The sequence below is a fragment of the Peromyscus eremicus genome, chromosome 8a (genome assembly GCF_949786415.1).
Source record: "Peromyscus eremicus chromosome 8a, PerEre_H2_v1, whole genome shotgun sequence".
NCBI lineage: Eukaryota > Metazoa > Chordata > Mammalia > Rodentia > Cricetidae > Peromyscus > Peromyscus eremicus.
The window spans coordinates 87,114,137-87,131,332 of record NC_081423.1 but is presented as its reverse complement, the minus strand read 5'-3'; the positions used below and the strand labels follow the sequence as shown (position 1 = coordinate 87,131,332).

General features: G+C 36.4%; 1 protein-coding gene across 1 annotated transcript in view; it reads right to left on the bottom strand.

The window, feature by feature from the left end:
- LOC131917107 (uncharacterized) overlaps positions 1–10,382 on the bottom strand; it is a 159,412-nt gene extending 149,030 nt beyond the window's left edge. Inside the window, exons 1-7 of the mRNA XM_059270741.1 lie at positions 10,328–10,382; positions 9,526–9,621; positions 8,914–8,967; positions 8,263–8,367; positions 5,210–5,263; positions 4,659–4,763; positions 341–445 (exon numbers count right to left, since the gene is read on the bottom strand). Coding sequence (XP_059126724.1) covers positions 341–445; positions 4,659–4,763; positions 5,210–5,263; positions 8,263–8,367; positions 8,914–8,967; positions 9,526–9,621; positions 10,328–10,352 — 544 coding nt within the window. The 5' untranslated portion in view covers positions 10,353–10,382. The remainder of the gene's footprint in view (positions 1–340; positions 446–4,658; positions 4,764–5,209; positions 5,264–8,262; positions 8,368–8,913; positions 8,968–9,525; positions 9,622–10,327) is intronic.
- Between the last annotated feature and the right edge of the window lie 6,814 nt (positions 10,383–17,196).

Below are 17,196 nucleotides of genomic sequence, written 5' to 3'. Positions count from 1 at the left end.
GTCCCTGAAAATGATGATGGGAACTCAGAGTAAAAGTGCTATTTAAAAATTCCTCCCTTTTGGCTATGTTCTATTTTTCGCTGCTTTCATCCTGCGTATATCCTTTCCCTTCAGCAGCATTGTGTCTCTCTAATTCAGCCCAAGTCTAGCAGTGACATTGATCATACTCCCACTCAAAATAAAAATAAAGTTAAAGAAAAGCTCAAGAGTCAAAAAACACATTCACTTTTGGGCCAAATTTTCTAACATATTTTGTGTCTTTTTAATAACAAGTGTTCGAAGATCCTTTTATAGAAGTACATATTCTCTGAAAAAATCTAAGGCTATCTTAAATGCTTACCTTCAGCTGGCAGATTTTGTAGCAGTTCATTAATTTCCTCTTCTGCAAGGTTGATTCCCATGCTTTGTAAAAGACTATCCAATTTTTTGGAAGCAGGAGTCCATTCTTAGGAAAAAGAGAATACAAGGAAAATCATTGATGCTGTAATGTAACCATTAATACTACTGTGAATTATGATTATAAATCTCATGAGAAAGATCAAGGCTCAATAGCCTTTTCATATATAGGAGATAGGGTCCATAATGGTGCTGGAATTAGAACAAAAATGTTCTACATGGTTGAGCAATTGCCAAATCATCTTTAAAAAAAAAAAAGGCTAAAGTGAATCAACTAGTAGTGATGATGGGTAGAGCTTAATTTAGTTTTCTGATCTTCCAAATTAGACTCCTCTATTGCTAATTAAAATCCATTAACAAATTCTTTTAGATCAATGATCCTGCTGAAACTGCAATATTGGACAAAATGATCAAAGCATCTCTTCCTAAGCAACAAAGAGTGGACAAGGGGGTAGGAATGATCATCCCCAAAGCTATTAGAAAGCAGGAGCCCCGAAAGTGAAGGCCACTATAAATATGTTCTGTTGGCATGTTTTGAACCCCAGTTTGGTCTTTGATGCTGATGATCTCATGTAGTGAAGGGAGCAAAGACAAAGGTGTGTAGCTGACTCCTGCAACCTTAAAGGCCACACCTTCCAACTGAGAATAAATGAGAAGGAATGAGTCTCATTTGTTTATGGGTATTTAATTAATGACAGAGATGACATGTATATCAACAAAGATGGTATAAGCCTTATGTATGTGTGTTTGTGTGTCTTATGTATTTATATGTGTGTATGTGTGCGTATACGTATGACCAAGCTGGACATGATGCTAGCTGATCACTACCTAATGTGTACATGAATACTTCAACCAAAAAATATGTCAACCAATTTTTTCTAAAATTTTAAAGCAGTAGAACAAATTCCTAAAGAGTAAGACAAAGTAAGGTGTGTTCTTTCAATGTCGTCCAAGCCATCCTTGAGTACACGAGCCTCCTGCCTCAAGCTCACAAGAGCTGGGATTATAGACATGCTGCTATCACAACTGCATACCCATGCAAAAATTATTAAAGATTATTATCTTACTTTATATTCACTAATTCCAGGGACATCAATGAGCTGGTGAAAGGATAAATTATAAAGATTTTACAAGGAAAACGTATGTAAAAAGCTTCAGAGTAGAGAAGGCTTCATCAAAATGGAATAGCAAAATACATTGATTCAATTTTGCTACCATAAAATTAAGAACTTCTATTCATCAAAATACCACCAAGAGTAAAAGACCAGACAATGGAAGAAGGTATTTCTAATACATAGTAACAAGGACAGGATCCTGACAAGATGTATGTTTCTTATAACACAGTCTGAAGAAAGATAAGTAATCATAAGGAAGACATGCAAATGGCCACTGAGATACAAAAAGATGTTCACTCTTCTTAGTAATTACAAAAATACCAATTAAAACCACAGTCGTATACCAGTAACACATGCACCAGATTGGCAGAGGTTTGAAAGACAGTATAAGTTTTAGAACAGATTAGAAGTACCAGTAAGTCTCATACAAGCAGTATGGTATAAGACTTCTGGTCAAGCAGAAGTGATGCTACATAAGCCTTAGCAATGTGAGTCCCAAACATGTACTCTAGAAACTCATGCTTCCAGGGCACCAGGGTATTTGTACTATTTGTAATATAATACAGGGTATTATAATATAATCACTATTAATCATAGAGGGAGGGATCATAACAGTAAAAAAAGAAAACATGGCTGTATCTAATACAGGGTTGGTGTAAAGTTAGACATAATGGAATATATATGGTATAACTCAATTTATACTGTTAAAAATCAGAAAACAGCTATAGTATCGAGTGATGCAAATATATGTGGAAAGACAAGAAAAGCAAAGAAAGTATTTGTTACACTTGAAGTTAGGGGCTTTCTTTGGTGTGGAGGAATATGACTGGTGCAAGGATGCAACAGGAAGATCTGTGAGGAGCTGGTGAAGTATTGCTTCTTGATACTCGCTTTTCACTTGATTACCGTTTCTGTGTATATAGTTCTACAACTGAGAAATGAGTTGTTCTTTTTGGTATTTGTTTTCTGTTGTTGCCGTATTCATGTTTTGTTCTGTTTTGCTTTTGAAACAAGGTCTCTCTATGCAGCCCATGCTATCCTAGAACTTTCCCTGTAGGCCAGGCTGCTTTCTACACTAGAACCTTCATTGTAGAGAGAACTGATGCTTACAAGTTGTTCTCTGAGTTCCACATGCTTGCCATACATTGTATGCACCTATCCCTACACACAACACAAATCAGCTACAAATGTAAAACCTTTAAATAAACATAATCAGGTATACAATCTGTCTGTATTATTAATTTTCAAGTTATTATTATGTTTTGGAAGTAACAACAGTATAAATAAATAACAGGGTTGTGAAAATAATATATAGATTAACTAAGAGAAAAAAATGCAATCAATGCTCTTCCTTTATACTTAAAAGTTAAAAGTTTGGACAATGACTTTCATTTTCTTTTCTTGACAAAAATAAAAAAATATATTGGAAGGCTGGTGTAGCAGTGTATGCCTATATTCCCAATATTTGGGACATAGAGTCATAAGCATCACTGCAAGTTTGAGGCCAGTCTAGTCTACATAGAGAATTTTAAGCCAGCGAGGGATACATAAAGAAATGCTGCTTCAAATATAAGCAAGTAATACAATGAATGCTTTTTAAAAAGAGTATATGGGCTACAGATGTGGCTCCATGGGTAAAGTGCTTGATTCACAAACATAAGGAATTTAATTTGGATCTCAGAACCCATATGAAAGCTACAGCCCAATCTCATAACCTAAAAGCTAGTAGGCAGAGACAAGAAGATACCAGGGGCCCACTGGACAGCCAGTCCAGCCAAATCAATGAACTTCAGGACATACACACACACACACACACACACACACACACACACACACACACACACACACACGGGGAATTGAGGAAGACCCTGAACACCAACCTCTGGCCTCCACACATGCCTACTTGGGCAAGTACACCCACCTTCACATACATGCACATACACTACTATTTACTTAACTTATTAGTTAACTTAAAAAAGTGTATTAGACATAAATCTAGAATACAAAATAGGAAATTTAATGACTATAAGATCATCTTACCAACTTTGAAAGATCTGTTCATATGGGGTATCATGTAGAGATGGAAGGCCCTACACTTAACATGTAGGAAATGGCATATAAAGAAATCATATGGATTTCATATTCATCTGCTTTTTCCTTGTGATTACCATTTACTATCAAAATATTTGTTTTACTTTATTTTTAGTTATGTGCACATGTTTGTCTGAGGAGGGGGGAACGGCGCATGAGTGCAGTGCCTGCAGAGGTCAGAAAGAGGTGTTGGATCCCTTGAAGTTATAGGTGATTCTGAACTACCCAATGGAGGTGCTAGGAGCTGAACTTGGGTCCTCTGAGAGTACCACTGAGTCCTAGCAGTTAAACCCTCTCCAGACCCTCCACAGTCACATCATCTCTCAACCTGCTCCTAAAAATATTTTCATTAGCTACAGAAACAGGCACAAAGAGTGATGGGCACATCAGGTGGCTTGTACATCAAAAATATGATTTCAGAAGTTGAGACCTTATGATTTGTTACAGAATCATTTCAAGTCATATTCAAATAAAATGTTAATACAATAGAATGGAGAAAGGCTTATTTCAGTCATTCTACTCAGCCATTAACATTTAAGGCTGGCACTCTGCAGAAAACACTCTCTTCATGATTTCTTATTTTATAAACTTCTGAGAAAGTCTCATCCATTTTGATTTTTCATCTCTCCATTCCTCCTTATTATCTTAAGGATATTCTCTCACTGGATTAAAATTTGAGTAGAGCCAGGCGGTGGTGGCTCACACCTTTAATACCAGCACTCGGGAGGCAGAGATAGGCGGAACTCTGTGAGTTCGAGGCCAGCCTGGTCTACAGAGTGAGTTCCAGGACAACCAGAACTACACAGAGAAAACCCTTCTTTAAAAAAAAAGCCCAATAAATTAAGACAATTCTTTGTCCTACTGGCAGCTTGAAAGACCAAAAAGGCAGATTATCCATAAACCAAAATGTAATGTCAAAGATCGGATTTAATTTATATAATAGTGGGTAAATATTGAAAAGTTAAAAACCTTTATATTTCTCAATACGTAAACTCCTCACAAATGTGCACAATTATAAGTCCTTGTCGGCTGTGCTTACAAGTACTGAGTGCTTACCATCAGCTTGTTGACTTCTCATGCTCTCTCGTTTAACTTTATCCCTGTGTTCTGACTTCACATCTTCTGGAACTTTCTTCCTGTCTTCAATACCTAAATCTTTTGCTTCAAACATTGGAAACATAGACAGGTAAGAATTTTGGGTTTATACAGAACATTTTATTCATTGCAGTGTGTTTGGGTGATTTTTCTTCATTGTGAATTGACTACTTTTTTGTTGTTGTTGTACTTCATCTAATGTGTTAAGAACGTATATAGTCTATATCAAACATAAAGCAAAATTTGTAGGACATACTCCAGAGAATAGAAACTTGTTAAAATATTGTTATGAAGTGTTTAAAAACATTTGCCGTTGGAATGTAGATCATTTACATTTCAAATCTAGACAATTAAACAAGTGCATTTCCTTAATAAGCAGCATGGCCAGAGATGGATTCATTGAACTGTTTTGTTTTGTTTTTGTGATTCTTGGAATTGAACAGTGTCTGTGCACATGGTAAGCAAGAGCTGTTACTGAGCTGCACCCCAGCCTTAGTAAATTTCTTACTAACCTACAACTGCTGTGACATAATCCAACAAACTACTGAATGAAGTCTTTCCATTATCTGTTTAAAAAAAAGAAAACAACAAGCATCATTTACTTATAATGATGAAGACTTAAAACTGTAAAGTTGGTAAACTTGGGAAATAAAGACCAATCAGAATAGATACACTCTGCTCACTGGACGCAATCACAAGTATTGAGAATCACTCTATGTTAGGCAAAGGGCCTTTGTTCTTTGGGACAGGACTGCTGTGAGAACACAGTTAAGTGCCCAGGCCACCTCTCTGTGATCCTAGGGGAACTGCTTGTGACATCCTCAGCTGTATATCAACTTTCTGTCCGAAACAGTCACATGTCTCAGACAGGCATCTACAGTGAAAAGACACATGTATTATTTTTTGTCCTAATACTTTTTTCTAGTTCATCTTAACCTTACCTCAGAATGGCTAGACACACAAACATGTGCTAATAGTTAGGAAAATGGGTCTCTAAGTTTCTCTTGAACTTTTCAAGTAGAAAAGGAAGGACTTAAGAAATGCTTCATTCCTTTCTCATTCATTTGGTCCATGTACTAGGTGGGATGGATGGGATAATAACATCTTTTTAACTTATATATTTTATTGTATGTGTGTGGGTGTTTTGCTAGCATGTATGTGTGTGCACCATGTACATGCAGTGCCCAAGACAGTCAGGAGAAGGTGTCAGATACCCTGGAACTGGAGTTACAGATGGTTGTGAGTCACCATATGGGTGCTGAGAATCAAACCTAGGTCCTTTGTAAGAGCATCCAGTGCTCTTTACAACTGATCCATCTCTCCATCCCTGAAAGGATAATATTTTAAGAAAAAATATATTCTAATATTTTCTTTATATATAGAGAACTCAAGAAACTAGACATCAAAAAAAAACAAATAATCCAATTAAAAATGGGGTACAGATCTAAACAGTCTTTTCAACAGAGGAATCTCAAATGGCTGAGAAACACTTAGAGAAATGTTCAACATCCTTAGCCATCAGGGAAACGTAAATCAAAACGAATCTGATATTCCATCTTACACCTGTCATAATGGCTAAGATCAAAAACACTGATGACAGCTTATGCTGCAGAGGATGTGGAGCAAGGGGGAAACACTCCCCCATTGCTGGTGAGAGTGGAAACTTGTATAGCCACTTTAGAAATCAATACGGCAGTTTCTCAGAAAATTGGGAATCAACCTACCTGAAGATCCAACTATACCACTCTTTGGCATATATACAATGGACACTCAATCATACCATAAGGACACTTGCCCAACTATGTTCATAGCAGATTTATTTGTAACAGCAAGAACCTGGAAACAACCTAGATATGCCCCTCAACTGAAGAATGGATAAAGAAAACGGGTACATTTACATAATGGCATATTATTCAGCTGTTAAAAACAATGACATCATGAATTTGTAGGCAAATGGATGGAACTAGAAAAAAAAATCATCCTGAGTGAGGTATCCCGGACCCAGAAAGATAAACATAGTATATACTCACCCATAAGTGGATATTAGCTGTAAAGTAAAAGATAACTATACTACAATCCACAGACCCAAAGAGGCTAGGTAACAAAAAGGGTACAGGGCGGGGGGATGCTCAGAAAGATTTCGTGGGTAGACCGAAGGCAGGTAGGGATGGGAACATGAAGGATCAGGTTGGGGTGGAGGATTGAGGAGGAGAGTACTGAAAGAGACAAATGGAAAGGGGGGCGGCATTTCGAGGTAAAGTAGAAACCTGGTGCAAGGGAAATTCCCAGGAATCTACAAAGGTGACTCCAGCTAAGACTCCCAGGAATAGCAGATATATAGCCTGAGCCTGAACTGGCCATCTCCAGTGACCAGGCAAGACTTTCAATGGAGGGATTGAGACACCAACCCAGCCACATAACCTTCGACCTACAGTCTGTCCTGCCTAAGGAATGTGCTGGGGTATAGGTGGCACAGAGATTGAAGAAGTGGCCAACTAATGACTGGTCCGGTCTGAGACCCATGCCAGAAGAGTAAGTCCACGCCTGACACTGCATGGAGTGCAGGACCCAGAGGCTGGAGACATAGGATAGAACCAAGCACAACTGGAGAAAAAAAATATCAATGTAATGATACCTAATGATGTTCTGCTATACTCATAAAGTAGTGCCTAGCCCAACTGTCATCAGAGAGGCTTCATCCAGTAACTGACAGAAACAGATATAGAGACCCACAGCCAAGCATTCGGCCGAGCTCTGGGAATCCTGTTGAGGAGAGGGAGGAAGGATTGGAAGGATTGCAGGAGCCAGAGGGGTCAAGGACATCATAAGAAAACTCACAGAATCAACTAACCCTGGCTCATAGGAGCTTATAGAGTCTGAACTGACAACCAGGGAGCCTGCATGGGACTGACCTAGTCCTTCTACATTTAGGGGACAGTTGTGTAACTTGGTCTTCTTGTGGGACTCCTAACAGTGAGAGCAGGGGCTGTCTCTATCACTTTTGCTGGCTTTTGGGACCCTATTCCTCACACTGGGTTGCCTCGCCTAGCCTTAATACAAGGGGAGGTGCTTATTTACTGTAACTTGATAGGCCATGTTTTGTTGATATCCATGAGAGGTCTGCCATTTCCTAAATAGAAACAGAAAAGTGGATGGGTGGGGGGAGAGGAAAAGTGGAGGGGAGAGAATAGGAGGAAAGGAAGGAAGGGAAACTGCAATCAGGATGTAAAATAAATAAATAAATAAATAAAATTTTTTACTCTTGGCAATCTTTTCTCTGTCTTCTTAAAATTTTCTGAATTTAAATTGTTTCTATTTATGTCCATCTCATGGAACATCCTCACAGTTGTCTTTTCCCTAAACCTTTAGAGCAATAGTAGATGCAATCATATTACCAATAGAGATAAATAAAATTGATGAAATGTAATTTTTAATATCGAGAGATGGAACTTGCTGTTGTCTTACTCTTGTCGAAATAGTATCTTATCAAAAACTAAGAACTTCAGGGATTCTTGTGAAAATGCTGCTATTATCAAACGTTCACAGCAATCTCATTATATCTTACCATCAACCAGGAGGTTTTTCATTAGGTCACTCATTTGATTTTCGGAAAGTTTTACATCCATAGTTTGCAAAACAGACTCCAGTTTATGAACATCAATATCCTCTCCTACAGAAAAAGAATGTAAGCCAACTTTAGTTACTGTCTTAAAGGCAGTGCATCCCGATCCTTATAATGATTCTAACCCACAAAGACCAAGGCCCAGGGAAGTCTGCCCAGCTTGCCATAGACATCAACATCAGGATGACATCCAGAGTAACTTGCCCGATCTGGTTTTCATTAGCTGGCTGGTTAAGCACTGCTTAAGAATGCATAGTGAACAAATCTAAGATTTATGAACAAGAAGTACCATTTGTGTTTATTTCCTCAGTGGCCAGATTACCTGTGTCAGCCAATATAATAATGTATGCAAAGTTTTTACTTAATTTAGTTTTTTTTGAAAGAGCCAACCTGGTATCTAATTATTTTCTTTCTTTCTACCACAGAACATGCATGATTATTCGTAAAACTCCAGATTTTTAGAAGAAATGTACACATGGTATCAGAATACAGACAAGGGTGGCAGAAATCACAATCTAATTATTAGAAAGTTGCACAAACATAAAACACAGTGATGTCAAATTCTTATGCTCTTCCTGTACGCATTCCACTCACCTTCAATGGCTCCCACACTATCAGTCAATTTCTTTTGGTAGAATTCTCGAATATCTGTGTGAAAGGTACAAATCAGGTTGCCAGCAATTCATTGAGTCATTTTAAAAGCCATAATTCAGAATGGTAGGCATTAGGATTTCTCCCCAATGTTTATAACATAATTACAAATAAACAATACAATTATAGAATGAAAAACCCTTCTATGGGGCCTCTACACCCATTCATTTGTCTTATCCCTCTTAACATTGTCCTACCATTAATTTTTTTCATTTCTCCTCTTTAATTTATTCCTATTCAATTTATTTTTTTCATTCTTTCCAACTAATCCTGGGGATGCTCAATCATTGGTTTCTAAAGCCAGAATAGGCAGTCTTTTGGCTAATGGCAGAATCAGTGATTGACAGAGCAGACAGTCTGAAAACTTTTGCATAATGTAGTGAACTTTCTTTTAAAGGAGAACTACTAGAAATTTACTCTTAAAAATATGGAAGTATTTTCTTTTTGAAAATTTTCTGGCAAGTAAATGGCATTTTGCATAAAATGGATAAACATTCTCACAGAACAGGTATAACTATAAATTATCTTAAATTCTATGCAATTTAAAATTCTTACCATCAACAGAAATATTTGATATATCCATGCTTCCTCTAGGTAGATATCTTAAGTTCAGTACACTTCTAATATCAGCAACACCAACCGTTTCTCCTTCTAATGGTAGAAAACACAGGTAAATAAGACTAACAAAAGACCTAAGAATTCTAAGCACATGCAGACTTTCATGCTTACCCTGTACTAACTGCCATATGGACAGTAAGAGCACAATGATGCCTACTCATTTGTTAGTGACAATCATGGGAATGTGATTTATTTTCTGATTCCTAGTAAAAATAATCATAATGATGAAATATACATGCTATTATTTAACGATACTGTCATGCACAGGTCCAATCATTTTCTTTAATTATGAGACAGCCTATGCTTATTATTTATTTATTTAGAGATAGGGTCTCACTAAGTAGTCTTAGCTAGCCTATAATTCACTTTGTAGAACAGGCTGGCCTTGAATACACAGAGAACCTCCTGCCTCTGTCACTTAAGTGCTTGTATTAAAGACATGCACTACCACACCCAGACAACATCCATTTTTTTTTTAAATCCCAGATAATGCTTTCTCTGGGCCTATGCATGAGGAAGGGCAGAGCCAGTAAAATCTTCCCAGGGTAAAGAAAATGCCATCACTGTTTCATACAGAGTTGCTGAACTAGACAATATATAGCCAGGCCCTAAGATATTAGATACGACTTTCCATAATACAAATGTCAAAAAGAATCATAAATAGATGATTAGATAATTCAGTGTATTAAAATTAGGTTAGAGAAACTGGATTTTAGACTCATAGTATTTTCTTACCAACCTTTTTCAGCTTTTATTGTATCCATTAATTTGTTGACATCAGTCTCATCTTTACCTATAAGAAAAACTATAACTGAGAGACGGATAATAAAAACATTATTGCAAAAACATTAGCTGAATTTATAAACAGGTATCTACACAACTATAAAATATTGTAGCTAACATAATAACATAAAATATTGAAGTCCTTTCCCCTTAGATTAAGGACCAGGAGGAAGATGATCTACTACTGTCTCTTTTATTTGACATTGCTCTAGAAACACAGGCAAGGCCAGAAGAGGGTAGAGGGAACAAAGCAAAGCACTGTGATGTTGGAAGGGAGGAGGTGAAAAGTGTCATCATTTGCAGCAGAAAACCCTACAGATTAGAAAACACTATTTCAACTAATGAGTGAGTTGAACAAAGCAGTGGGATGCAAGACTCATACAAAAGTCAGTTTGCTGCTGGATGCTAGCAGTGAGCAATTGGAAGATGAAATGTTAAGATCCAAGTAAAGCTGACAAAAAATGCCCAAGTCTTCTGAACTAAAAGTTACAAAATATTGTTTAAAGAAATAAAAGTCTTTCATAAAAAGGGAGCATTGTGTTTATTGCTAAGATATCCATACTTAATCTCTACTGTCCCCAAATACACACACACACACACACACACACACACACACACACACACACACACACAGACAGAGACAGACAGACAGAGATCAACACTGTGACTGTGTCTATTCTCTCCAAATGAATTTACAGATACAATACTATTTATATCAAAATTACACCGTTGTCTTTTGAAGAAATTGATAGTCATCCTGAAAACTGAAATGGAGATGTTAAGGAACAGAGAAGGAATCTGGAAAACACAGAACAATGTTGAAAAGACTCACTCTGAAGCCACAGTAACTAACACAGTGATAGGTCTATAAAACAGAACATTCAGAAACTGACTCATATTTTGAATAATAGTTCAAGTTAATTTAATGAAGGAAGGAAATTATTTTTAAGAATTAGTGCAAAAATTAGTAGATATCTACTTATAAAACACTGACTACTATCTTTCATTTCATACAAAATTAAGTGAAAATATATCATACAATTAAATATAACTTATATGATTAGAAAATATCTAGAAAAAGCATAAGTCACTTGAGTGACCCTGATGTAGGCAATGATTTTTTTCAGTAACATAAAAAATGCACTAATCACAAAGATTAATAAGTTGGACATTATCAAAATTAAATTTTTTATTTAAAGGCAAGTTTAGGAAAATGCATCAGCAAATCATAGTCTTATAAAAAATATTTGGAATACCTATATCTGACAATGAATATGTAAATAGACAAGAATATATAAAGCTATCCAACAAATAAACATAAAAAGATGTTCTGTGAGGACAATGATCTATAAGAGCCATACTTTTTATTTCAGATGAATGAGTTTGTTGGGTATATAGTGAGCAAATGTAAAAGAACAAATATCAACTAGCACGTAGATAGAAGCAGAAAGAGAGATAGAAAAACACCATCAAATCAGGCACTTACAACATCCATCAGAAGTGATTAGAGTAGTCCTGCTGGGAAACAAGCAAAGGTAATGTTATCAAGTCGGGTGCATACAACACCCAGCTGATGGCTGAGAAAGTCCTGGTGAAGCCCTCATCCTGGAGTTTCAGGTAAAGAGATTTCTATGCCAAGCAGAAAATTCTCTCCATGGATGGCCATTGTGTGTACATGCCAACCACAGGCATGTTTGTGTCGTGGGATAAACAATTCTAACATCTTTTGAAAATCCCTAGACAATGTCTTTTAGGCATTCTCAAAGGTGTAATGTTTTTAAGACATTATTTGCTGTTTTCCTTTCCCTTTTCAGTTAGCAGGCCAGCCTTCCCCAGGACAAGGAATTTTAGAGAACGCTTAACTAAACATGCTAGGGTCTGAGACAAGAGAGCTGCCCTCTTAGTTTCCAGAGTCAGCTTTCAACAAACTTCAGCAGCCCATGGCAATTTACCAGCATTATGCTTATTATAAAAATAATCTGATAGTAATGGTCAGAAGACCTAACAAACATTTCATTAAAAATACTATAATAAACTATATTAAAATATTTTAGACATAAATACACTAAAACATATTATATACATATATTAAAACATATTTTATATATTAAATACATTAAAATATATTAAAATATTTTATATATTAAATCTATTTTATATAGTAGATATTTTAAAATACATTTTATATATTAAATATATTAAAATAAAACCAACAAGAACATGAAAAATATTTAAAACATATTTAGTCATCTGCAAAATGCATGTTAAAATCAGAATAAATTATAATTTCATATATATCATTTAAAATGAAAGCTAGCAAAAAGAATGTTAGGCAAGGATGTGAAGAAACTGGAATTCTCAAAGGGTTGTGCCTAGTCTTATGGCATCTTGTTATATAGTGTTCAGTTGAATCACTGGGAGGTCTGCTCTTTTCTGAAGAGAAACAGAGGAGCTGTGGATCTGGGGGAGAGGGGAGGTGGGGGAGTGGGAGGAGTAGAGGAAGGAGAGGCTGCCATCAGGATGCATAGTATGAGAGAAGAATAAATAAAAAGAAAAAATCTACATGTACTCTATAATATAGGAGGATTCTATTCCTAGGTATTTATCCAAAAGAAATTAAAAACAAAAAGTTGTACATACAAATGGTCCTATCAACCTTATTGGAAATAATGGCCAAAACAGAAAGTATTACATGTCCATCAATAAGAGTATAAATAAATCATAGTATATTCATGCAATTGAATGCTATTCACCAATAAAGGATAATACAGTCTACATGCAACCACATGGCTGAATCTCACAGTCATTCCTAGAAGGACATAAAATACATACATACTACATGCATCCATTTCCATGAAGTCAAAGATCTGAGAAATTCAGTGAATGGTAAAAGAGATCAAAGGGTTATCACCAGAGTCCTGCTTCCAGAATAGCACTGTGAGGTGCAATTTCCCCTAAGAAACATCCAAAAAATCAAATGTCTGGAAATAGTCCAGGGGCTAACAGTCACATTAATGGTAAAAGAAAAAACAAAACACAACAAAAAATGACACACTGGATTACATCACAATTTCAAAGTTTTGCACTACAAATAACACTATCAAGAAAAAAAAGACATAAGAGAATGGAGAAAATATTTGTTAAGCAAGTTTTTTAAGTCAATAATAAAAGGACAAGAATCTAATTTTAAAATGAGCAAAGGATCTGAGCAGCCATGTCTTCAAGAAGTTAAACAAACAGCTAATAAGCACATGGAGATATTCAATATGATTGTCACAAGGGAAAATAAATCAAAGCCACAATAACATACCACTCTACACTTACTAGCATGCTTAAATTGTAAGAATAAAAAGAATCAGAAGAGATGCAGAATTCATACCCCCCCCACATTTTTGCAAGAATGTAAATATGCAACACTCAAAAAACAATTGGATAGTTCCTTAGAAAGTTAACCACACTTACCGTTTGATTCAACAATTCCACGTCAAAGAGTAATGGAAATATGTTCACAAAAAAAACTGTACACAAATAGTAAAAGCAACACGATAGACAAACAATGAGAATGACCTAAGTTTCCATTAACTGGAGACTGCAAAAAGACAAAAGGAAGTGTATCCACAGGAGAATATGATTTAGTAATAAGATAGAATGGGGTACTCAGGCTGCTATCTGGATGAGCCTATAAAACATACTCTAAGTGAAATGAACCCATCATGAAAGCCTGTAATCCTCCAGGATTTGATACATCCAGAGCAGCTTATACAGAGAGGAAATAAGAAAGGGAGGTGGTGTAGAAAAACAGGAGGGTGATGGCTATAAGGTAAGAGTTTTCTTTTGTAGCCAATGAAAATGTTCTAAAAGTAGGTTGTAGTGGCAGTCATTCAACTTTGAATGCACTTTAAAAACAATAAACCGCAGTTTAATATTTACTATTTAATATTTTAATTGCCTCTAATTATATAGTTGTTTGCCTGGAAAGAAAATAAATGAAAAAAATTCCCCCAAATTCAATAAATAAAACATACTCAGATAACATAAACATTTCACATTTTATTATAGGACATACACTATATCAATCTAAAATTTTTCAACCAAAACCATACTTTCTTAATTCACCACATTGAATCAAATATTTAATGTGATTGCTTATCTGTGCTTACTGTATACTTTGAGGGAGTCACTGGCCCTTGAACACAGAACCTAGACATTTGAAAACTGCCACATGAGCCAGCTTCTGTCAAGATGATATAAAACTAGGCTCACAAACACCTGTAACTCCTGTTTCAGAGGATCCAATGGCTTCTTCTGACCTCTGCTGCGGGAAAATGTATTAGAATTCAGCTACTATCACAAAAGCTACCACTTGGAAAAGTCAAGGACTTTTCCGAAGTTCAAGCCATGGCTTAAGAAGTCTTGGTGATATTTTAGCTTTTGTATATATATTAGCTGATTCCTGCAATGGTTTCTTTGTATGCTTGTATGCTTCCAAGAACTCATAACAGTGTATTCTATTTGAAATACCTATCAAGCAACTAATGCCAAACGATCTTCTAAATTAAGGCAAATTAAGCTTGAACCCTCCTTTTCTTATACTGCCTTAGTGGTATTTATACTAACATTATAGACTCCTAACTTTTTACCTAATGCTTTCTAGGAATGTAGATTGAACACATAAATTCCCTCTTTGATATATTAACTGATCTTAGCTCTTAGTTGACCTCCTCCTTTACCAATCTCCTTTTGGGCTGTAAAAGAAAGCCTGACAGTCACTGCCTGAGGAAAACTCTTGTCTGCCTTTATGACCATATAAGAATTCAAGCCTGGTGACCTTGCTTTGGCTGGAGCACTGCTGTTGCATGGGTATATAACTGTAAACCTCAGAGACTTAGGGAGGATTTTGAGGATTTTGACTGGAGAACTAGAAGAATGAGATGGAAGATGAGGAAGAGCCAGATGGGGAAGAACAAGATGGGTAAGAAAGAGATGAGAAAGACCAAGATGAGGCAGAACTAAGATGCGAGAATTAAGATAGAACTTACAGGGGACAGCAGATAAATGTAGAGAGAAATCAGGCAAGAAAGGAGCTAGGCATGAGAACAGAACTGAAGCTGTGTAGACTGGATTTTATCCCAGAGGAATAAAATAGACAGTCTAAAGAGCTCAGTGTACTTAGATCTATTCCCAAAAATAATTCTCACCATTCATAGCTTCTCTTCTGAACCCCTGGGAAGAAGATTATTAAGGCTGGTCCTTAATAATATTCGAGAGACCTCCACAGGGACCAGGCATACTTGTGACAAACAGACATACATGAAGGCAAAACATTCATACAATAAAAATAAAGATATGAAAATTTCTAAAAAACTCACATTTTATAAAGGAAGGGCAATGCTCATTTGCAATACAATGAATAAAGTCAGAAAAAGTTGAGTGAGCATTAACTCTCAAGGTTTAGTTTGTAGTAATCAGACAATGATACAGAAATAGCAGTTAGTTTAGGGCATAGGATCCCCAATTATGAAGCACATTACTCTAATTTACCACAGGACAGTTTTCATTGCGTTAAAAGGTCGCATGAATTCAGGGTATCCAGTATCTCTAATACATGAGAAATTGAATGCTAATAGCACCCACCCACATAACGACTATGACAACCAGATGAGTCTCTGCATGCAATATCTAAAACCCAGTATAAAAAGCAAAGCATATTTCAGTCCAATTCCACAGTAATAAATAAAAATTTGGTTTCTATCAATTGCTCTGATATCTAAGGTCGATCATAAAAATATAAGACATAAAATAAGATATATAATAGAAAAAGACAGTGTTGAAGAGAACTTAGTCCATAAAGCGTTTGCCATGTAAGCACTAGGACCTGAGTTCAATCCCCAGGACACATATAACAGGCATGACAGTACATACTTGCAATCCCAGCACTGGTGGGGTGCAGACAAGCAGATCACTGGGACTCAGTGCCATCAAGTTCGGTCTACCCAGCAGGCTTGCAACCCAGTGAGAGACCTGCCTAGGAATACAGGTGGAGGGCTGGAGACATGGCTCAATGGTTAAGAGCACTTGCTGCTCTTGCAGGGGACTGGGGTTTCGTTCCTAGCATATATGGAAGCTCTAGTAAGTTCATTTTCAGAGGATCTGATGCTCCCATCCAATCTCCATAGGCACACACATGCATGCAGGCAAAAACCCATACACATGACATAAATAAAATCTAAAAGAAATGTTTTTTAAGGATCCTAAAATAAATAAGGTACACAGCACCTGAGGAACAACACCCAAGGTTGCCCTCTGGTTACCACAAGCATATGCAAACTTATGCATCAAATCTATACACACACACACACACACACACACGTGCATCCACACACATGAACATACACAACACATATAAAGGTAAATAAATGAATAAATAAATAAATAAATCTGAACTTTTTCAGGATATAGGAAATAAGTGTTAAATGAAACAAAGAGCTGGAGACAGTTTTATTCTTCTCTCTTGCTATTCTTGAAGATTTTTTATTTAATGAAAACTAAGACTTACCTTCATATTAGGATAAATGCTTCCCTAAGCTCTGCAAAATGCCTTTTTGGAACAAAGCACACTGGTTTGGATAGCCTGTATTCATGATCACAGGTGCAGACTCTTCAAGGGGACTCGTCTCTGTGACACTCACCTATCAGGCTGTCTGACAGCTTCTTGAGTTCTTTGTCGGAGAGTTTAATCTGCATCTGTCCCAGAATGCTGTCCAAACGGCCCACATCAATTTTCCTTCCTTAGAAAGGCAAGAGGAATGGAAGGTAAAAAGGAGA